Genomic DNA, 23,303 nt, shown 5'->3' with positions numbered 1-23,303 from the left:
CTGAGGAGGAGAGAAATGGGTTAGTAGCACTCTATGAGAAGGAAAAGGGGACTCGGGGATTTTAGTTATCTGCAAACTTGAAATGGATCGGCAGTGGAACGGTAGCCGTCATCAATGCTAATGCTGTATTCCTAGAGATATGGAACCCACTGAGGAATACATGAAGACAGCAGGATGACGAGGGACCTGCAAGTCTGGCCACATGAGCAGCGATTGAACGGATTAGAGGCTTTCGTCTTGATGTACTTGAAGAACTGTCTTCATGTAACAGAAGGGTTAGAGTTATTCCTTCTAACTTGAGAGGGAAGTCGTGGATCCTGACCAGTGCATGGAAGGAGCATACAGGGATATCTGCACTCCACAGAAACCATCGTCGAGCTATCCAACACGATCCGGGCTGCCTTGTGAGGACAGGAAGTGTGGCTGGCACCAGGGGCTGAATGATGTAGAGTGGGAGTCTGTGGCTCCAGGTGCCCAGGAGAGCAGAGCAGAGCAAAGCCGGAGAGGGCGAAGCGGTCGGAGACGGTTCCTGATAACGGTGTGGAAGTTTTGTGCAGGAAGAGCATTCTAGGTGAGGAGAACAATATATGGGAAGATAAGGAATAAGGGAGTAGATTTTTTTTTTTTTTTAAATGTGCTGTAGTCCTGGCTGGTGTGGCTCAGTGGAGTAAATGCTGTCCTGCTGTCCTGCAGGCTGAAAGTTGCTGGTTCGATTCCTGGTCAGGACACATGCCAGGGTTGCAGACCAGGTCCCTGATTTGGGGCATGGGAGGGGCAACTGATCAATGTTTCTATCCTTCACTTTCTCCTTTCCTTTCCATCTCTAAAACAAACAAAAACACAAGTTGTTGTATTTACTTAATAGGAAGGAGACACAGCTTGAGTATGACTTACGGTGTTAATTGGGTGAGAAATAAGATCGGATAAAAGGAATCTTGGGGGTGCATGTCTCTAACCTATGACACTAATTTAGGAGGTGAGAAAACTCTGAGGTACCATTTATTTTCTGCCAGCATATTTGGTAAGGCAGCATTAACCCAATACGTGACCCAGGCCTCCTCTTCTTTGCAAAAGACTAACTTCAGCCTGATGAAACAAATTGACATCTCTTTCATTCTTACTTTAAAAACCTCAGCCTCTCGGAGGTGCAAGAAGAGTGCTGTTAACCATGGAATTTTACCAAGTGCATGTTGTACCATGTGTCTAGTTTCAAAAGTGAGTGGTCGAAGATAGATCAAATCATCACCCACACTGCGTGGCCACCTTGAAAAGGCAGGAGGGAACCCCACTCAAAGCTGAGTTCAGGGGTCGAGACCGATGATACCACACATACACCAAGAGGGTATGGAAAGGTTTGTGACTTACACATTTGAAGTCTCTGGGGAGACAGGTCAGGCCTCTCAAGCAGGTTTGAGGCAGGTTGGGAGAGTAAGGAAAGGAGACCTGGCTCGGAGTTTCGCTGAGGTGGAGGTGTGAGGCCAGTGAGAGGGTTCGAGGGCACATGGTCAGGTGTCGTGGGGTTTGAAACTCCCATCGACGTCCAAGGAGGGAGTGCCTGGGATTTCTCATCAGCTTGCCCAGATAGGGGCACAAAAAGCAAGCCTAAAGGCAGATTCCTCTTTACGGCTGTTAAGTGGGCATCATTTCTCCAGGGCCTTGACGGTAACTACGTTGAATTCCACCTACCACAACCTTGTATTTCTTGTGCATCCGTGTGTACCAGCCAGCTGAAAGAGAGTGTGTGCTAACTCTGTGATGAAACTTTGTCCAGGCCTCCTTGCCGGTACATAGCCAGGTGTTACCTTCAATGGAGAGTGTGGATGGCTCAGATCCTTTGGCTACTCTTCAGAACCCTATGAGTAGACTGGAAGCCAAAGAGGATGAGGATGAGGATGAGGATGAGGACACGGAGGAAGATGAGGAGGAAGATGGAGAAGACACAGACCTGGATGACTGGGAGCCCGATCCACCTCGGCCCTTCGACCCCCACGACTTATGTAAGTACCAGCTAGTTCTTGTGAGTGAGGGCTTCTTGCTTGCGGACATTGTCGTCCCCCACAGAACCTGCTCCATGGGCCTCACCTGCCTCCATCCTCACAGCAGTGTGTGAGGGCGGCAGGCACTGTCGCGAGTTCTAATTTTACTGATGAATGAACTGAAGCTTAGGAGAAACAAGGTGGCCTGCTCAGTGTCACGTAGAGGTGAGTGATGGATCAGACATGAAGCCTAAGTCTGATACCAGAGCTTGGGCTGCTAAACCACGGTGATAAGTTTGCCCCGTTCTGGTATATTCAGCAATTCCAGCTTTTAAAAAATTAAAAAAAAAAAAAAAATCACCAGGAGATACATTCATTAATTCCAGTGGGAGAGGAAGGGAGAGAGATAGAGAGGGAGAGAGATAGAGAGGGGGAAACATTGATCAGTTGCCTCCCCTGTGTACCTCAACCAGGGACTGAACCTGCAACCCAGACATGTGCCCTGACTGAGAATCGAACCCGTGACCTTTCAGTTTATGGGACAAGGCTCCAACCAACTAAGCCACACTGGCCAGGACAATAATTTCAGCTTTTAATACGTTTTCTTTACCGTTTTACCTCTCTTTATAATAACCTTTTAAAAATGCCTGTTGTATTCCAGGCACTAGCTCTTTACATTCTCTGACTTGGTACATGTTCTCCAGTCTTAGGAGGTAGGTAGGTTTCCCAAGGTCATGCTCATTTGCTACAAGAGCCAGGATTCAAACTCGGGTAGTCTGGCTCCAGTGTGCCCATTGGCTCAATACAGCACACGCTGCCTCTGTACTGCCTGCCTGGGAGGAGGGTGTTCCTGCTTCCACCCGCCAGATCATTGCTTCTTTCCACTGGTTTTCATGCTTCTGTGGTGAATCCTTATGTCATTTATTTGAGTTAGCCAGTCCGTATTCCTCCTGGGACCTTCCATGTGATGGTGCTAAAGCCCATTTGCATGAGGCCAGTGTCCACCTTCATGTCCAACAAAGAATGGCCTCATTTGTTTTTCCTTGAATTCATGTTTTCAAGGCCACTCCTTTGTCAGATGTGCATAAAGTCACTTTCTCTTACAGACATTAATACAAAGGAGCTCTCCACTACTGGGCAGTGTTGAAATTGAAAATACCTATTTCCTAAGCCAGATCACCATACAGGGTAAAATATGACTGGTTAATTAAATTTACTAAGAGTCACGAGTATGATCTCTGAGAGGTCCAGTCGGTTTTCTCTCTTTGGGGGCTCCATACATCTCATTCCGACAGTGAGCTGACAGGTGGGTGCTGCAGGGAAACAGGGAGAGACACAGTGCAGACTGATCCCTTGGAGGACGGGCTGAAAACACATGTCCTGTCAGGGCTGAGCTGATGGTGTTGTCCAGGTCAGTGAAGGCTGGGGTGTGAAATTCATTAATTTTAACACTGTTTTCACACAGTAGGCACTGACCGCTCCAATTGCACAGCACCCTCTCTGTTTTTGTTAGACATGCCCAGTGAGGTGTCTATATTTTCTTTTGAAAAACTGACTAAACAGTATTGTCAGGTTTGTTTTTTTTAAACTGCTTTATTGAGATAAAATTTATATACTATAAAATTCACCTCTTTCATCACATTTTGTAACATTTAGTCTACTCTTTTTTTCTTTTCAGACATGTTATAATTGATTTGTAAAATTAGTGGCCACTATTTGAATTAACATCCGGTAGAGAAATAAGTCAAAGCCACAGTCTGCATATTATTTTTGGCAGGCATAACTAATTCTGCCGTATTTTAGAGGAAAAGTACAGGATTTTATTGGTCTATGAAAGCTAATATATCACAGTTGAATGGGAACTGTAATTGTAGGAGTTAATTGAATTTTGGCCTGAATCCTTGGAAATATTTTCAGCTTAGAACTTTTTACTTGAGATCAAGTCATGTTGAAAGATTCAACTTCCAGGCTCTCTCTGTTGCAGGGTGTGAGGAGTGTAACAACGCACACTCTTCAGTGTGCCCAAAGCATGGCCCTTTGCACCCCATCCCCAACCGTCCCGTGCTCACCAGAGCGAGAGCCAGCCTTCCCCTGGTCCTCTACATTGATCGGTTCCTTGGAGGCGTGTTCTCCAAGAGGCGCATCCCGAAGCGCACCCAGTTTGGCCCCGTGGAGGGACCCCTCGTCAGGGAGTCTGAGCTGAAAGACTGTTATATTCATCTGAAGGTAATTTATGCTTTATTCATAGTTCACTCTTGTTCTTATGATTGTTTAAAGAGGCACACATTTTCCTACTGAGTCTCCTAATTCAATTTTATAGCTGTTGCTTGCTATATGAATAACTCTGAAAGGTGTAGTTCTTATGGGCTGTATTAGTTGGCTAGAGCTGCTGTAACAAAACACCACAGACTGGGTGTCTTAAATGACAGACATTTATTGTCTCACAGTTCTGGAGGCCAGAGGGCTAAGATCAAGGTTTTGGGAGGGTGGGGTTTCTCCAAGGCACCTCTCCTTGCCTTGTGGATGGCTGTCCCTTGCTGCCTCTGCACATGGTCGCTCCTCTCTACAGCGGTGCCCTGGTGTCTCTCTGTGTATCTCAATGTCTTCTTCTAAGGACACCAGTCAGACTGGACTAGCACCCACTCTAATGACCTCATATAAAATTAATCACCTCTTTAAAAGCCCTATCTACAAATACAGTCATGTTCTGATCTATTGGGGCTTACGCCTTCAACATATGAAGGGGGGTATGACTCAGCCCATAATAGGGGCTCGAATAGCTTTTTTTTCAAACTGATTAGGACACAGAGGATGATGTAGACTTGTGTAATCTGTTAAGTATCGATAATGTTTTCAAGAAAACCATTTTTCAGTTTTTGAAACAAATGTTGAATCTTTTGCTTAAGAATAGTTCACTGTATCTTAAAGTATGTTTATTCTGATCTCTGTTTTTTACATTTGATGCTTTTGCTTCTGTTTAACCCCTTGCTGTCTGCCTCTTTGGGAGCCACTCTGAAGAGCTAAGAAAGTGCAGTGGGAAGGAAAAATACTTGCGATGTGTGTGTTGAGAAATTAGTTCTCATGGGGAGGTGTTCTTTGGTAAAGGTTCAAGGTTTTTAAAAAAGAATATTATTTTATAAAAAGAAATATAGGCGACACATTCTAAATGAATGCAGTTGAATCCCAAATGAAAGCAAGTTGTAATGAACTGGAGAGTATTTTCTGGCTTATTTGTAGCATTTTTTGGTGTGTTAGTTAATGATGAAACGTCAACTAAAGCTATATAATCAGGTTGTTAATGCTGAGGTTTTGCCAGGTAATTGTCCTAGACGTGGGTCTTTGGAAAGCATCCTTTTCCCCAGTATCTATACAAAGGAGAGATTCAGGTTATATGGTAAATTTAAGGAGCAGTGTTTTATGTATGATGACATTAATGCATATCACATTGAAGTTTTTATTTTTTGGTGTGGCTCTTTCTCTTTGGTTGCAGGTTTCTCTTGACAAAGGTGACAGAAAAGACAGGGATTTGCATGAAGACCTATGGTTCGAGTTGTCTGATGAGACCCTTTGTAACTGGATGATGTTCGTACGTCCGGCACAGAATCACCTGGAGCAGAATCTGGTGGCTTACCAGTATGGCCACCACGTGTATTACACGACAATAAAGAACGTGGAACCCAAGCAGGAACTGAAGGTACAGAGCTGGGACAATGGGGCCTCTGCTAGGAACTGTGGTGATTTAATACTTTTCCTGCTTTTGCTGCCCTGAAGTGGAGTTCTTTTTCTTCTTTTTTTTTTTTTTTAAAGATTTTATTTATTTATTTATTAGACAGTGGGAAAGGGAGGGAGAAAGACAGGGAGAGAAACATCCATGTGTGAGAGAGATACTGATCAGTTGCCTCTTGCTGCCCCCAACTGGGGACCCGACCCGCAACCCAGGCATGTGCCCCGACCAGGAATCAAACCTACGACCTTTCGGTTTGTGGGACAACACCCAACCCACTGAGCCACACCAGCCAGGCTGAAATGGGATTCTCACAAAAATGGTTCTTTCCTTGTAACTCACTTCCTTATTGACTACGTACTATGTACTGAACTCCTGTCATAATCCCATAAGTAGAAGAGAATGAAAAATGTATGACTTTTGGGCATATCAAAGGCCTTCCTGAAGGCATTAGGACAAGGGATAAGGAAGTCGTTTGGGGGAGCAGACTGGTATTTGTGAAGGAGGGATTAAAGATGGGGTCACTTACCATGATTTAGGCACTCTAAAGAAGAATTAGTGGGAAACAGGAGATCTTATTAAATGGAATTCAGATGTATGGACAAGATTTCTTTTTTTAACTTCATTTTTATTATTGACACTTTTACAGATGTCTCTATTTTCCCCCCTGTGCCCCCCTCCACCCAGCTCCTGCCCCCCTTCCCTTTGGCTGTCACCACACTGTCATCTGTGTCCGTGTATCATGCATATATGTTCTTTCACTAATCCTTTCATCTTTGATTTCTTCATCTGAATAATTCATTTTGCCCACAGAATTTTATGCATGGACTTCTGATTTCAGGAATATATTTTTTGGGAATAACTCTGTTGGAATTTGTGTAAATATTAACTCTTGATGACATAATGGAAATTCTGCAATGATTCCAAGTGAAAATACCTGTTAAAAAAACTGTGCTAGAAACATCGCCAAAAGAGGGGGTCAAAACACTCTATATAGCTTCCTGATGTAAGTGAAACAATAGGCGAGAACTGATTGTATCTGTCCGAGGCACTGAGTTGCACAGTGCCTCACTGTGGTCAAAGCCAGACCAGACCCCTCTCTAGGGAGAGAGCAAAGACCTAGACTGTTCAAAAGCTATACAGAAGCTGTGGCTTTGAGACCAACATCTAGATAATACACACACCCCGAAGAAAATGTGTCAAAGGAGATTTATATCTCACACCATCTATCCCAAGGAATTCTTGACAAGATAAAACTAAACTGTGGAGGGGAGGTTATTTTCTCTTTTCAGGCAACCGTAGAGATAAAGACAGAAACAATGAAATAACAATACAATAGTTCAGTATAATAAACAAAACAACAGATGAAAAGAAAGCAACAGAATGGGGAAATATTGGTAATACACATTAAAAGGTTTAAATGTAAAAACAAAGTTGTACACCTCTGACCTCACTACATACAGATGGACAAATGAACATATGCCAGAAATAGACTGTATTTAGAGGAGGAATCAAATAATTAAGAGATATTTTTAACTGTTTTCATTGTTGATAATTTAAAAACCCTTAAGAAAACTATGAGTTACTATTTTTCTTAAATTAGCAAAAATAAATGGGTACAGTACAATGAATGTGGGAATTTTAAGATGTGGGAACATTTATTAAAGAATTGCAATATTTTGTAAACTATTTCTGGCAGTATATGGCAAAATTATTCTTGGCTGAGTAAATCCAATTCCTGGAACATCAGTCTGAGGAAAAAATTATAAGCAAAGATAGAGCTAGATACATTAGAGTTTTGTAATGCCATATCTTACTGTCAGATACCAAAGGCTTTAACGTGCACTGTTATTTTATGCACTCTTAAGGAAAAATATGCCAGATAAACTTTAACACAGTGCTTTTTTAATCACAAAAATGGTTATATCATACAAATTGTAGGAGCTATTTTAGACTTAGTTAAAAATAATTTTAAAATCACATCACACTCACACATGAAAAGGCACACGTAGGCGAAAGAATCTGGTTATGGTATTGGCTGCTTTGTGTGCACTCAGTTTTTTCACAGAATCACTGTTTTACTTTGTCATGGATGTTTGTGCTTTTCTGTACCTGCTGTCTTCTGTGTCATCAGGTGTTGATAACAGTGCAGTATTTTTAATATAAATGCTCTGCTGTCACCTCTGGGATATTTCCCAAGTCATTGTCCTCTTCTGCAAGTTATTTTTTTTTTAAGAGAGAGGGGAAAGGAGGGAGAAAGGGAGAGAAACGTTGATGTAAGAGAGAAACATAGATCGATTGCCTCTTGGACACATCCCGATTGGGGACAGAACCCACAACGTAGGTATGTGCTTTGACTGGGAATTGAACCGGCGACTGTTCACTTTGTGGGATGATCCCAACCCACTGAGCCATACCGGTCAGGGGTCTTTCTTCAAGTTTTGACACGTCCTTGGAAGTTTAGTGGTTTTGATACAGTCAATAGAAAGTTTCTGATAATCTGATGTTTGATACATTAATGAGAGGTACTGAAAGATGATCACAACAACCTTGCATTGCTTTGAGATTTATTTCTTCTGAGGGAGACAGCAGAGGTTTTTGTTTTTTGTTTTGTCTTCATTCGTGTTGCTTGGCAGGTGTTAACAGCTCACGGAGTGCCAGGGCAGCACATAACTCAGTGGGGTGTTAACAGTATAAAGAGCTTGGCCAGGCTTGTGGGGGGGCAGAGAGCAGGCGGTAGCAGCTCAGCTCTTCGTGGCAGTGATTGTCGAGTGCCATGGATTGTGAGATGTCCATCTAGGAGGAGTGTGTATCTCAGAACTGATGGATGACGGGAGAGTTTATAACAGCAAAATGACGACCACCTAGAAATCCAACCACTGGGTCATGGTTAAGCAAATATTAGAATACAACTGTTGGAGAATATTACCCCACCGTGAAAACCGAAGTCTCTCAAAATAAATATTTTCATAACTCTAAAATAATGCTCCATAACAATTATATATGATTAACCTATGGAACTCCCGCTAGGTTTCAGACACTAGGGAAAGATGGACTGGTTCCCCACATTGCAGAAACTTCTGTTCTAGAGGGAAGGTGGGCAGAGAGATGTAAATAAGCAAGTAATATCAAATAGTGGCAAGCACTCGGAAGAAATAAATGGTACAAAAAGGGCAAGTAACGGAAAAGGGACCTGTTTAGATGGATGGATGGGGACGGCCTTGCTGAAGGGGTGGTGATTACGCTGAGAACTACCTGGTGAGAAGGGGCCGGCAGTGCAGAAGGGTTGGGGGGGGAGGGGAAGAAGCCAGCATTCCTGGTGGGGAGGCAGCAAGGGTAAGTAAAGGCTGGGTAGGAAAGGATGTGGCGCGTTTGAGGAACTGACAGGCCTCTTGGTTGAAGAAAAGATCAAGCAGAGCGGTGAGAGCTCAGACTGCTTGGCAAGGTAGGGCCAGGTCACGGAGCCCTTTGGAGACTGTCAGGCATTTCGGGTTTACTATGAAACCAGAAGCTGTTGCTGGCTTTTAAAGCGTGAGAATAATGGAATGTGATGCTGACTTAAGACCATTCTAGCTTCTGTGTCGAGGGAGAATGGACTGGGGAAGCAAGAGGAATGAAGAGGAGGCACATTAGAAGACCAGGCAAGACCTCATCTTGGCACGCGTCTAGGTAGCAGAAACAGAGATGAAGACCATTTGGGCAATCAACAGTTCTTGCCAAAGGATCACAGAAGAAAACTGTGAAATCCAAGATTCCTTGTAGGTTTCAAGTCTGAGCAGTTGGGTGGAAGGTCGTCGTCGTCGGCAGCCGTCCGTCTCGAGAGACGATGGTGTAGCTTCTTAAGAGTCCATCTGCACCGCCGAGAATGGTTGTGCAGTCCGACTCGGGAGTGACACGGTATCTGTCTCCTCCCGTGTTGAATCGACATCTTGCGATGACGCTGCAGTGTCCTCTCCAGTGAAGCTGAAGCTACAGAGCCTGGGCGGGGTGATATGGAGGGTCTGCTGTTGCCCATGCAGCAGACCCCCCTCTCTTCGCAGCTGAAGGGTCCAAGGGAAAGACGGAGTCAATACAGCTTGGCTTCAGGTGCGCCGCAGGAGTTGCCGGTGTTGACTACAACGTCAAACCGCCTTAGGGACTCCGGCTCCGGATTTTCTGTCGGGGTTTACTCCCTTAGCCTTTCCCCTGAAGAGGTATGCCGCAAGGCAGCGGAGGTTTTTTGGAATCAGAATTTTCCTTCTCTGATGTGCCCTGACTGGAAGATCGAACCAGCGACACTTAGCTCGCAGGCCGACGCTCAATCCACTGAGCCAAACCAGCCAGGTCAGGGTGGAAGGTAGAGTATTGATTGAAACAGGGAAGGTAAGCCAGGGTCAGCAGAGGAGTAAGGGAGCATCTTGAGTTTAGTTCTGGAAATGTTAAGTTGGAGCTGTTTGTGAAACATCCAGACTATCAGGCAGGCAGCAGAATGTGCGCGAAGGGAACAGAGAGGGTCTGGATGGAGATAATTGATTTGGGAGTCATTAGCATAGAATTGGCTGGAGATGGATGTAATCACCTTAGAGAAAACATAGAAGACCCTGGACTTGGACAAGCTCTGAGAAACACCAATATTCAGAAGTTAGGGAGAGGAAGAAGAGCCAGACCAGGAGCAGATGCAGCCAGTGGCGGGGGAGGGACTTGAGGTGGGGGTGGGGAATGGGGAGGAAAGTCACCAGTGAATCCAGTAAGAGCTGTTTGGTGACTGGAGGGGCTGGAAGCCACTATGATTACAGCTGTGTGAAAACCTGTGTTTAAATACAGATAAAAAATCAAGAGAGACTATGTTTTATTTAGATGAAGAGTCATTAATATTATCTCTTGTGAAGTTGTTATAAAAACAAACAATTTTTTAAAAAGGAGAAAGAAAACATGCTGTGTGTTTTGGCAAATGAACTTACTGATTGCAGACTGGTGTTAAAGGGGTTGGCTCACAGCGTGATTCTTTTTTTTAAGATTTTGTTTATTTTTTTTAGAGATAGGAGAAGGGAGGGAGAATGAGAGGGAGAGAAACATCGATTGGTTGGCTCTTATACACGCCTCGCCTGGGGATCGAATCAGCAACCAGTCATGTGCCTGACCAGGAATTGAACCTGAGACCTTTTGCTTTGCAGGACAACACCCACCCAACTGAGCCACACTGGTCAGGGGGCCACAGTGTGATTTTTTATTGTTGTTAGTTGGTTTACTGTGGGCTGTGGAAAAGCCTGAATTGTTTTCTATAAGCAGGAGAAATATTTTAAAAGTTAAACATACAAAGAATACCTGTTGTTGTCCTTCAGTTCTTGATGATTCTTGCTTCTTGCAGGTGTGGTACGCTGCATCCTATGCCGAATTTGTGAACCAGAAAATTCATGACATTTCTGAGGAAGAAAGGAAAGGTAGTCATATGTTTTAATATTTTATATATGAATAATTTATATATGAGTTCTAAGACATATGTCTTTATGCAATCCCTAACTTTTCTATCTCAATATATTTAAGAAGATATTGCAGTAGATTTTTTAAAGCTACACGTGCCTGTGTAATTCTAGGATCAAATGACAGTGACATATTTACATTTCTTTCATGGGTGCTGGAAAACAGTATTTAACCTAATGAAAACCTCCAAATACTAAATTAGAACCTAGACCAGACGCTGATCCCTATCTAGATTGAATTATCTCTGAAGACATGGCAAGGGAAGCATTGACTTTGTTTTTTACATTAATTTTAGGGTAGTGTAATCTCTATACATAAAAATGAACAAATTATAAATATGCAGCTTGTTGGATTTTCATGAAGGGAACACACCTGTGTTGCCTGCACCCAGCTCAGGCAGCAGAGTGGGCGCTGTGCCCCAGGGGACCGCTGGTGCCTTCTTTCTGCTCCTCCTCACCCCCAGGTGTAGCACCTCTCCTGACTTCCATGCCACAGGCATGCTATGCTCGTGTCTGCACTTTATAGAAACGGAATTTTATGATATGTATCCTTTTGGTGCACACCTTCTGCTCTGTATTTTGTTTGTGAGCTTCATCCATGTTATTGTGTATTGTGTTTCGTTCATTCTCGTTGCTGTGAGGCCTCACTCCAAGCAGTCAGTGTCAGAATTGCATCGTACAACCTAAATTTGCATCTGCAGTAAAACAGATAAATGAATTATGGTATGTTCATACAACAGAATACCCAGTAGGTCCTTAGGCCATGTCGCCTCCCTGGCACATTGATGTGTGCTTACCAACCAGGGCGGCTCACCTGAGCTGCGATGCCCAGAGTTTCTTTTGAGGTATCATTCCATAGCGTGATGGATTGAGTCATTGTCCCTGTGATGGAACCGACTCTCCAGCCCCTGCTCCACTCCCTGGCTGACAGCACCTTTCTCAGAGCCATCGGTCATGAGGTGTCTGGGCTTCTGGTACAGCCAGCCCCCATCAGAGTCACCTGATGAGCATAAACTCAGGGATGGTCAGTGACTACCGTGAATAACAAGAACGCATATTACTTGGGAAGCCCAGAGATTTTAGGTTATTTCCTGGGAACCGGGGACAAAAGCCAGCTAAATTCATTATTATACGGCAGGGTTGTTTCCAGTTTTTGGATATTATGAAGAGTGCCACTGTGTGCATTCCGATACCTGTCTTTTAGCGAGCATCTGTGTGTATTTCTGTTGGGTGTATCCCTAGGAGTGGAATTGCTGGTTCACAGCATTTGCGTATAAATCAGCTCTGAACAGTTTGCTGAAGGGGTTATATTGGGCATTGATTTTCAAGTTATTTGTGATACAATACACCCTCAGGCTATGCAGCTGGTATCTGAATACTTTGGTTATCTGAATATTGATTTCCGTTGTAGCACTTCCTGCCTTTCCAGTGTGGTGCGGGTGTGTGTGTTCATGTATTGGGGGTGGGGTGGGAGAGGGTCGTGTGTGGGTGTTTGTTCCTTTGATGTCTTACATGACTACACCAGAGAATAAGGTCCTAAAACCTGCTCTCTGTCACACTGCAGCCTTTGATGTCTCAGACAGTAAAGCAAATAGCAGACGCTGTGTGTTTATGACCGCTGGGCTGCGGTGAGATAAGGGCGGGGACCCTGGGCACGTGAGTTTGATGCTACCTGTCAATCACCACCTTTGTAATTTCTCTCCTGTGACTACAGTTCTTCGAGAGCAAGAGAAGAACTGGCCCTGCTATGAATGCAACCGCCGATTTATAAGCTCGGAGCAGTTGCAACAGCATCTGAATTCTCATGATGAGAAACTGGATTTGTTTAGCAGGTATAATGATGGGGAAAGTTTCAGAAACTTAGTTTGTCAAGGTCCAGACTCATTTCAGTATTGTCTGTAAACGAATGTTTGTGTGTATGTGTCTGGGTAGACAGGTAACCAGGTAGGCTGCTGATGGAAGTGTTTTTATCCTGTTATTCCAGCACCCCTCCCCCCAAATCCCTGTCCTCATTTACCACTTTTCTCTTTTCCAGCATAACCAGTACCGCCCCATAGGAGAACCTTTCACCTTAGTTAAATCTCCCCTAACTCAAGATTCTGAAATACAAATTCTTGAGATAGCATACACCTTTGAAATAATCTGTATCTCTGATTTTCAAACTTCTTTTATGTGTTCCACTATGTAAAAAAGACAGATGAGGGAGAATCATACAGGATGGGTAGGCAGGAGCCAGATCAAGTAAGCCTTATGGGTAATGGTAGGAAATTTGGATTTTATTCTGAGAAGTCTTTAGAGGGTTCTGATCTGGGAGTATTGTGATGTCAGTTATATTTTAAGTCACCAGGGTTAAAAATAAAAACATTTGAGCTTATATTGGAGCAAGAATGAAGACAAGGAGTTCAGTTAGAAGCTATGTCAACAGTTCAGGTGAAGAAGGAGTGTGGTTTGGAACAGGAGAGGACCCGTGGGACAGATGCAGGGTTACCCGCTTTCATAGGATCTGAAGAGAGAGGAGATGGTGTGAGGGGGCGTGTAGGGCAGTGGCAAAGTAAATGTTCCGGGGAAGTACTGCGTGACTGCCTGCCACGTTAAGAACTCAGCTTGAGGTTCAAGGTCATGAATTAAAACACTAAGAACTGAACTTGAGGTTCGCAGTCATGAACTAAAGCGCGACCACAGGCATGGCTGCGTGTCATTTTCCGGCTTTGTTCACCGCAGGGGTACCAGTGCGGAGCGGGCAGAGAGCTGGGCTGCCCAGGACTGTGGTGCTGCGAAGTGCGTACAGCACAGTGGGGGGAATGAGGCAGCAGTGGGGCTGGAAGTCAAGGGCATATACAGGGGAGGGACTGCAGGGAATGACTGGAGTTTGCATGTGGATTAAGGGAGAGAAAAACATCAAGAGGACATAGGGCTGCAAACAGCTGACAGAGGGTTGGATGGAGCTGGGAGTGGGGTGGAAGGATTGTTGAGTCGAGGTACTAGGCAGACTCAGCTGGAAAGTTAGGAGACAGTGTCAGCCAGGGCGGGTGATGTGTCGGGTTGGGATAATGGGGGTTCTGCACTTACTGGGGGTGACAAGTCTAGGATAAGATAGGGGGGTAAATGTCGCAGTGGGTGGAGGACACAGTGAGAGTTAAGTCATTCTGTCCTGGGTACCCCCAAAACTCTGTCCATGGCTCTATTTATACCACTTCTATATTATATTGTGGTTTGGGTTTATATGCCTGGTGCCTTTGCTAGACTTTGGACAATAAAACCTGTGGCACATAACTTGCTATCTTTAGTGCCAAGCATAGTGCGTGACACAGCGCAGATGAAACCGTTGGCTCGCCATCTGTTCAGAGAAACTGGAGGCGATTAGGAAAATCTGAATTTTGACTAGAATTTAATAATACTGAGCAACTGTCAGTTTTTTTGAGGTGTGATAGTGGTGTTGTGGAGACATGTGTACACACACACACACACACACACACACACACACAGGAAAGTCCTTAGTTTTAGAGATACTTACTGAAATATTTACACATGAAATGATGTCTTGGATTTATTTGAAAATAATCTAATGGGCATGTGTGTGGGGAAGTATTGGGGATACAGATGTAACAAAACTGACCCTGAGTTGACAGTATTGAAATTAAGTAATAGGTACATTGGGCTCATTTTGGTAATCTCTACATTTGCCTAGGTTCAGAATTTTTCATAATAAAAAATATTTTAAAACTTCCTGGGAAAACATATAATTTTTGTTCAATTGTTAAATGGACGAGTAGAAGAATAAAACCTGATCTCGTTAATTTTATGCACATCACACACACATCTTCTAAAAGAAGTTTTAGGGGCTTCCTGAATCCCTTATACTAAGGAACGTTTGTATGTGAGAAATCTATTACGGGGAGTAAAATTTGTTTGGTGTTTACGAGGCACGTTGTGGGACAGTTGAATTAGAAATTTTTGTTCTGACCTTCAGAAGCTTAGAGTAAAACAAGAAAGTTCCTTTGACTCATGGAAAGCCACATTTCTTGGAAGGAATCTGAGGGGAGGCAAGGGGAGAAGGGTGGAACCTTGTCTCTAGCCAGGGTCATACTCTAGGGTGTAGTGTGGTCTGTCCTGCGTGCGTTTCCCACCTCACTTCAGAGATGTGTTCCAGCTCTCAGTTCAGGAGCAAAATAGTGTCAGTGCTTTACATTTTTATAGCTCTCTTTTTTTTCTGAATAATTTGAGACGTCTCTTTGAGCTATGTAGACGGCAAAGATGAGAAATTTAGAAAGCGTATATTAGCAAAAACAGTGGTTTCCATTAGAAAAAGAATCAGGAAAAGTATTGTAAAAAATGAGAGGAAAATCCAGATTTGGGACAAAATATTTTTTATGGAGTATTATGTAACCATGACTACTTATAACCCAGTCTCTTGTCCGCAGAACGAGATGCAGAGGAAGGGGACGAGGCAAGAGGCGATTTGGCCCCGGTCGACGGCCAGGGCGTCCTCCAAAATTTATCCGCTTGGAAATTACCAGTGAAAATGGGGAAAAGTGTGATGATGGAACACAGGTACTGAGGCGGATGGGAAAGGGCTACTTCTTAGCTGCTCGCTTAGAGGACTCACTAGAACTATTATTGGATTTAATACAAATACCCTTCAGAGGCTGACAGTTCTGTCGTTTGTTGCCTGTTAAAGTGTGACTAGAGAAAGGCACAGAACAATACGTTTTCAAATATTACTTAGAACCAAATCCCTATGTTCCTGCCCCACAGATCTGAATTTTTCTGGAGGTATTATTAGGGGACTTCGTTTAATTAGTTTAAAATTTAAATTATAATGTTTCAGAAGAGTCCCATCACAGTCTTTTTCTAATGAAACGATCTGGACTACCTCAGAGTTTTTACTTTCTATGGATAGTTATCTAATTAACTTTCCCAGAAGGAGAATAATTTTTCTGAGTATTCTGGTGCTAGTCATTTTTTTAAAAAAGATTTTATTTATTTATTTTTAGAGAGAGGGGAAGGGAGAGAGAAAGAGAGGGAGAGACACATCACTGTATGGTTGCCTCTCACACGCCCCGATGGGCACCTGGCCCACAACCTAGGCTTGTGCCCTCCCTGAGTGGGAATTGAATTGGTGACCCTTTGGGTCACAGACTGGTGCTCAATCCCCTGAGCCACACCAGCCAGGGCCATTTAAAAAATAAGCAGTAATTCTGAACCTCAGCTGACAGTGTCTTCTAGTGCTAATCTCTATCTAGGAGAGGAAATAATTCCTGGTTATTACGATTTCAGGATTTGCTACATTTTTCCCCCAAGGAGCAGTTTGATGAGGCTGAACCAGCTACTCTGAATGGGCTGGACCAACCAGAGCAGACCACCCTCCCGATCCCTCAGCTGCCACAGGAAACCCCGTCTTCTCTGGAGCAGGAGTCGGAGGCTCACAGCCTGCACCTGCAGCCCCAGCACGAGGAGAGCGTGCTGCCCACCCCTAGCACCCTGACAGCCGATGACATGCGCCGGGCCAAACGCATCCGAGTAAGTGGGGAGCAGAGCCCGCCCTGACTGGGTGCTAGCTTTCTCCTGTCAGCCCGCTGGAAAGATGCTCTATTTTCTAAGCTGTTTATTCACCATCCACTTCAGACTCTTGCATCTCGCTTATTACACACTCAGTCCCCTACCTTTGGAAGAAAGAATGAAGTGATCCTCAATGTCTTTGTGTGCTGTGGCAGGCCGGGTGGCTGGTCCTAGAGTCGACCAGTTTGGTAAGGATACAGAAGCCGAGCTTTTGGCAGCTCCTGGATTGGTCTAGTTAAAGTAGGAGAGCCCTCTGGATCCCTAAATTCACAGATTGGAAATGGAGAAATAAGTACATTTAATTGTAGTAACTTTACATTGAAGCCAGGCTAATCTGGGGAGACTGGCAAGTGTCATCAGTCATCAGTGCAAAGGGAAAAACGGACCTGTGTCCAAGCTGACAGGCGGGTACAACCCTCATACCAGGGCAGTTGGACGTTAGGCTCTAGGTCAGGGAGTAGGTCAGCGTCTCACGCGTGTGACCTGCACCTTGACTTCAGGCCACGTGGCTTCCAGTGTGGATGTGTTCTGTCCTTGTTCCACAGACAGCCTCTGAGTCTGAGTTAGGAGTTGCAGGGGATGCGTGCGGAGAACAGGGTGGTTTTGAGGAAAGTGCCCGGGTTGACAATTTGCATTCAGAAAAGAATTATGTACTTAAGCCCCTGTTTTTGTGAGCAGGGTGTATAAAGACTTATTAGTACTTTATGTGTGCATGATGGAGCTTTTTTGGTGTAACTTTCCAGGGTTTACAGTTTCTCGATGGACCATGGTTTTAGCTTATGTTTCTCTTGGCCTTCTTATTTGCCTGTATGCTAGAAGGGACCTTGAAAAATAGTCTAGTCCATGCCTTCATGTAAAAATGCATTTAGACATTTACAGCTATATGATAGCATTGAAGGGCTCACAGTCTTTGTGAGGCACCTGCAATGGGAACATTCAGCACTTTTGGCTCCGTGTATATTATTTCAAAAGGGTATACAAACATATAAAATATAGACCAGAGAGGCTGAACGCTATGAACTAATACCTTCCCATCCATCATTCTACATTATTTCCCAATCTGCATTTCACTCTCTTGCCCAGTTACTGGCTTTTCTGCTTTGGCCATTCTGATTTTTCATTAAGTCCAAAGAAATGCTTCCTAGATTTAATTTTTTTTTTTTTTTTGAGGGAAAAGAACTGAAGCCCACATGTGCAGTGAAGTTGTGGATACACAAGTGTAATCTAGCTATGATTGTACTTGTATTCTTGAATGAGCTGGGTTACTGGTGTTGGTATGAGGTGCTTTGTGTCAAAGCAAAAGCCATGTGCATGTGGCTTTTGCAAAGGTCAGTCTTAGCTAAGCTATTTTTTTCCTTGCACACACTCTAAAAAGTAGGGCTATGTACTTTTTTTCATCTTTTCTATCCAGGTTGGTAATGACCAACTGAAAGGAAGTCTTCCAATCCAATTGGTAATGTAACTATTTTTCTCTCCTCTAATGCTGCCTGCTCAGTTGGAGCTGCAGGTAGGTTTGTTTCCTGTGTTTTACATAACAGAATGTTATTTAAGTGTTTGCCTTACCTGCTGCTGTTCCTTGCAACCTGTACTTACTAAATTCTGGTAGAAACGGCAATTTGGTTGCTACAGTAAATGCAAATTAGTTAATGAATGATGTTGATTTATTTTCAGATAGATCATTGAGCACATTTTGGGCTGCAGAGTCCTCATACACGAAACAAAGGGTAGGACTAAGTGATCTCCAAGGTCCCTTCCAGCTCCAGAACAGTTTGGATGACTTATGGGATGGTACTGAATTCTAACTGCATATTCAGCACTCTGCTGTGTGCACAATAGATTTTCACGGAATGCTATCCTGTTCCAGCTTACAGTCTAATTGAGGAGATATTGCTAATGGAAGGGGGTTTCCAGTTAAGTGTTAAATTTAAAAGTATAGCCTATAATTTTTTTTTTTTTTTTTTTTAGCCTATAATTTTTATAAGGAACTTGGAAGAGTGAACGATTAAACCAAAACAACTAAACAAACAAAAAACAAAACAGGAAAAAAGATGCAGAGGTCAGGGAGTAATTCATAGATGAGACTTAAATTGGTCCTTGAAAGAGAGACAGGCAGATGGTCGGCTGTTTCAGGGAGGGTAGCCCCGGGTGAAGGCCCGGACACAGGAGTGTGCTTGGTGTGGTTACGGGCCAGTGCGCATGCCGGCTTGGCCCTTGGGGGGGGGGGTGCCAGGTGAGGGGCCGGAGGGAGTGAACTACGTGGGGCAGGGCTAGCCCACCAAAGGCTTGAATGCAGGATCAGCATGATATGAAAATTAATCAATAATTTAGGTTTCTTTAGCTATTCATATTAAACTTTAGAAACATATGATGGTCTTCGTCTGCAAAGAACCTGTTGTCTCAGAGTTCATTTCCTTGTCAGTCAAATCCCTCATCCCAGATTGTAGCAGCTACACCCGCAGAGCAGCTCATGTACCATACAGTGTGGTGTGGTCGACTGGCTGTCCCTTGGGGACCGGAAGACCCATGAAGGGCCCGTCTGTGCTGCCTTCACCATTGTTCATGATTTCTTCTGGAATGTGTGCCAACTGTAGCTCTGAGCTACAGCAGATCCCAGAGAGTACAAACGGCCTGCAAGTGGGTCATGGGGTTGGAATGTCCTGAGCACTCACTACCTTGTAGCGTGAGGATTACGTTAGGATCAGTAGATCAGCGAAATGCAACCTCGTTTTTGTGTACTTAGACAATATTCAGGGCTCCATGGAAATTAAAAAGACAGTACGAATAAGGTTTGTTGATAAACTCAGAAAGTGAAGCCAGGGGGCTGCTCAGTTTAAATCCGGTGTCTGAGGAAAGTCATACTCATCAGAAATGACAGAAGACTTATCAGCATAGTGGATCCAAACGAAACTGAGTTCTAGTTTCGGCTCCCAAGGGGAGACGGAACCCCAGGGAGGCCAAGACAGTTGTACATTGTGTCTTCCCATGGAAACCTGAGTGGACTTGGATGGGTGAAGGAAATGATTCTTACGTGCCAAAAGCATTCTAAATCTTGACTCTCTGAACCTTAAGAGAGCACTTGTTTATTTGCAATATTTCCATAAAGCTTTGAAAGTAGCCAAAACACTGAGTGCGTTTATGTAAAATAAGGACCTGTAGAGTGAAGAGATTAGACAACGCTAACAGTACAAGGAACTGAAAGGAAGCTCTGTGACTGATGTGAAAAAGTCTCGTCTTAAAGATCTCTGAAGATGCTATAGAAAAGGTCTTGAAATAATTCTTTTTTATTTTCTTATGAAATACATTTAATTAATTCTCAAACTTTCATTGAACACTTCCTATGAAATAAGGTATTTTTTAAGGGCTCTGGATGCAAAGGAGAATAAAACCTGATGCAACCCTGAAGCATCCCCAGGCAGCCTGGGAAGAGAAGAGAATGACGAGCTATCTCCTCAAGATATATGAGTTGTATATCTCTCCCAGCCCCGGCTGAGAAGCCCTGAGGAGGGAGTTTTCTTTCCTTTCCTTTTTTAAAAAAAGATTTTATTTAAGGAAGTTTTCTATTGTAAAGTAACTAGGTTCAGAATTTTCACGAAACCAAAAACAATTATTTTCCCTTTCTCTAAATGATTCTTTTACATCAAATTTAGTTTAGAAATTGCTGCTTGTAAGTAATTTGAAATTAAGGGTTTAAGCCTTGTTCATTGTACTTTGTTTATTGCACAAATAATGCATTAAGAGCTCCACTAATCCTTCAATTACTATTCCTTTATACTTGCATAAACATCCCACTTACATATATATATATTTTTGAGGGATTTTTTTCTTTCATAGCTATGTAGAGCTTTCCCCTGGTGTTGTGAGGAACACATTTTTTATGAGTGAAACTTACTGTATAGCTAAAGTATTATCTGTGTGAAAGATGAGTCTGTTAATCAGCTCTCAGGAGAGCGCGAGTGGTTTTTTCAGGGGTAGTGATGGACTTGCACTGCGCATCCACATTCTCTCACTGGTTTGCCCCATACCAACTGCATGAGTTCACTGACTAATCAACATTAAAAGTGCAATCTGACTGAAAAAGGGAGGGTGGGGGCAAAATTGATGGGTCTGGACAGGGAACAAGGAGGTCAGCCTGACTTGTTAGCATGGCATTCTACCCAGTGGCACTAAGTAGCTCCATTGAGAACTTGTCCTCTGCATTTTCTAAGTAGGAACCGATTAAATGCACATATTCCATTTACGATGTGTGCTCATCAGTCTTATCTCAGGAATAAACATGTGCACATAAATCTGTATCCTTTGTTTCTCTTTCCATTCTTTTTTCTTAAATTGAGATATAATCCACATACCATATAAATCACCCTTTTAGGGTGGTTTTTAGAATATTCCCAAAGTTGTACGACCGTCAGTACTATCTAATTTCGGAACATTTCACCACCCTCAAAAGCAACTCCATATCCATTGCCTCCTTCACCCACCCTGGGGCAAATGCTATTCTTCCATTCTTCTTATTACCATATTTTTTCTGCTAAACATTTTAATCGAGCTTCAAATTGTTTTTCTCAAGGCCTAGACCAAGTAATATTTGACTGACGTGCTCCAGCCTCATTCATGCACATGTGACTTACCCCAAGTCATTTCTTCTAAACCTTCAATTTTTAGTCTACGTCACTTTGGGATTTGTCTTATGGAACAAGTCCTCTGTCGGAAATACGTTTTTTTAATGTTACTTAAACCTTTTCGTAAGAAAACACAAATACATAGATATAAAACAAAACGCAGAAAACGTTTGTATTTTCACGATGAACTTCTTTGAGATGGTTTCATTTTTATTTTTATTTTTTCAAGATTTTATTTATTTATTTTTAGAGAGAAGGGAAGGGAGGGAGAAAGAGAGGGAGAGAAACATTAGTGTGTGGTTGCCTCTCACATGCCCCCAACTGGGGACCTGGCCCGCAAACCAGGCCTGTGCCCTGACTGGTAATTGAACCATCGACCCTTTGGTTCACAACCTGGCTGAGCCACACTAGCCATGGCAAGATATGGCTTCATTTTTAATGGCTCACCAGAAATGTGTTTTTTCAACTGATTGCAGAGATCATCCTCTTTCTCTATAAACGTGTGAGCTGCACATTTAATTTCCTCCCTAAAGAATCACATTTGTGTGTGTCTTTCAGAATGCAGCTCTTCAGCATCTGTTTATCCGGAAGTCCTTCCGGCCTTTTAAATGTTTGCAGTGTGGGAAGGCCTTCCGTGAAAAGGACAAACTGGACCAGCACTTGCGCTTCCACGGGCGGGAGGGGAACTGCCCGTTGACCTGCGACCTGTGTAACAAGGGCTTCATCAGCAGCGCGTCCTTGGAGAGCCACATGAAGCTCCACTCGGACCAGAAGACTTACTCTTGCATTTTTTGCCCAGAATCCTTTGACCGCCTTGATCTGTTGAAAGATCATGTGGCCATTCACATCAATGATGGCTACTTCACCTGCCCCACTTGTAAGAAACGGTTCCCAGATTTTATCCAGGTGAGTGTCTGCTACTGACGTTACTGCATACATCCTTCTTTTGGTGAAAGAAACTTTGATTTTTTGGAAAACTGAGATTGCCTGTCACCTGCATTTTCATCCCTTCTTTGTAACAACTTTACAGTCAAGAGGAATATTTCTTCAATCAAACTACTTAAACAAAAGATTGTTATGACCTCTAATTGTCCAAATCAGACACTGGCACTTAAACATGCCATTTGTATGACAAGTAATAAACACTCTTTTCTGATTATAATTTTTAAAAAGTGGGTACTGGCAAAGATTAAAGAAATATGCTCCCATTTCCTGGCCTGGGGACATTGTCTTGCTGTCACTTTTCTGGTTCTGTTTCACTAAGGTCCTGTATTTTGGAAGGAAACAAAGAGAAAGTTGGTATGTGATATACTTTCATGTCAAGTACTGATCTTCTCCCCTGTACTATATTCTGGAGCAAAATGGGCGAGAATAAATTCCTGCATATTTATGATTTCACTTGTACTTCAAGTGATTATATTGTTATATGCTGGTCAATGAATAATTTAATATCTAGTAAAAATAGTCTTTTAAAAAAAAATGTCTGAAGCAGAAGGAGCTACGATTTAATCAGTTATGCTAGTGTTGGAAGTCTTAGTAATTTTATTACTTTGCACAAATGATTAGAAAGGTTGCCTTAAGGCAGACTCTAATGGCAAAAAAGACTACAATAATAACGAAGCAAAATGTCCTATAGGTATAGTTTGCTCTGACTTAACTGCTTAGCCCCTATCCATAATTCTTTGGAGATTTATGGCTAAGAGAGCTCAGAGGCCATATGCCTTTATTTAAATTATCTAAAAGTACAGGGAATAAGTTCCAATTAAGGGAAAATAATGCTAGCCTTGTATTGTTCTCATAATGGGTAACATGTTTTATATCCTCCAATTCATGTCTTTAATTCTTTAGAACCTGATTTTATAGAAAGATGTGAAAGAACCTGTTACTGAAAGGGGCTAAATTGTTTCTGTACAAGTTGGAGGCATGAAAAAGTGAGAAGAAATTATTTTTTGTCTTCCTGTAGATATAT

General features: G+C 43.0%; 1 protein-coding gene across 1 annotated transcript in view; it reads left to right on the top strand.

The window, feature by feature from the left end:
- PRDM10 (PR/SET domain 10) overlaps positions 1 to 23,303 on the top strand; it is a 91,032-nt gene that overhangs the window by 48,271 nt on the left and 19,458 nt on the right. The window contains exons 6-13 of the mRNA XM_090291051.1: positions 1,772 to 1,997; positions 3,961 to 4,202; positions 5,467 to 5,670; positions 11,048 to 11,120; positions 12,874 to 12,991; positions 15,581 to 15,710; positions 16,437 to 16,679; positions 21,893 to 22,240. Coding sequence (XP_090147177.1) covers positions 1,772 to 1,997; positions 3,961 to 4,202; positions 5,467 to 5,670; positions 11,048 to 11,120; positions 12,874 to 12,991; positions 15,581 to 15,710; positions 16,437 to 16,679; positions 21,893 to 22,240 — 1,584 coding nt within the window. The remainder of the gene's footprint in view (positions 1 to 1,771; positions 1,998 to 3,960; positions 4,203 to 5,466; positions 5,671 to 11,047; positions 11,121 to 12,873; positions 12,992 to 15,580; positions 15,711 to 16,436; positions 16,680 to 21,892; positions 22,241 to 23,303) is intronic.

The sequence above is a fragment of the Furipterus horrens genome, unplaced genomic scaffold (assembly GCF_987537825.1).
Source record: "Furipterus horrens unplaced genomic scaffold, mFurHor1.1.pri manual_scaffold_11, whole genome shotgun sequence".
NCBI lineage: Eukaryota > Metazoa > Chordata > Mammalia > Chiroptera > Furipteridae > Furipterus > Furipterus horrens.
This window is presented reverse-complemented; position numbering and strand designations above follow the sequence as displayed.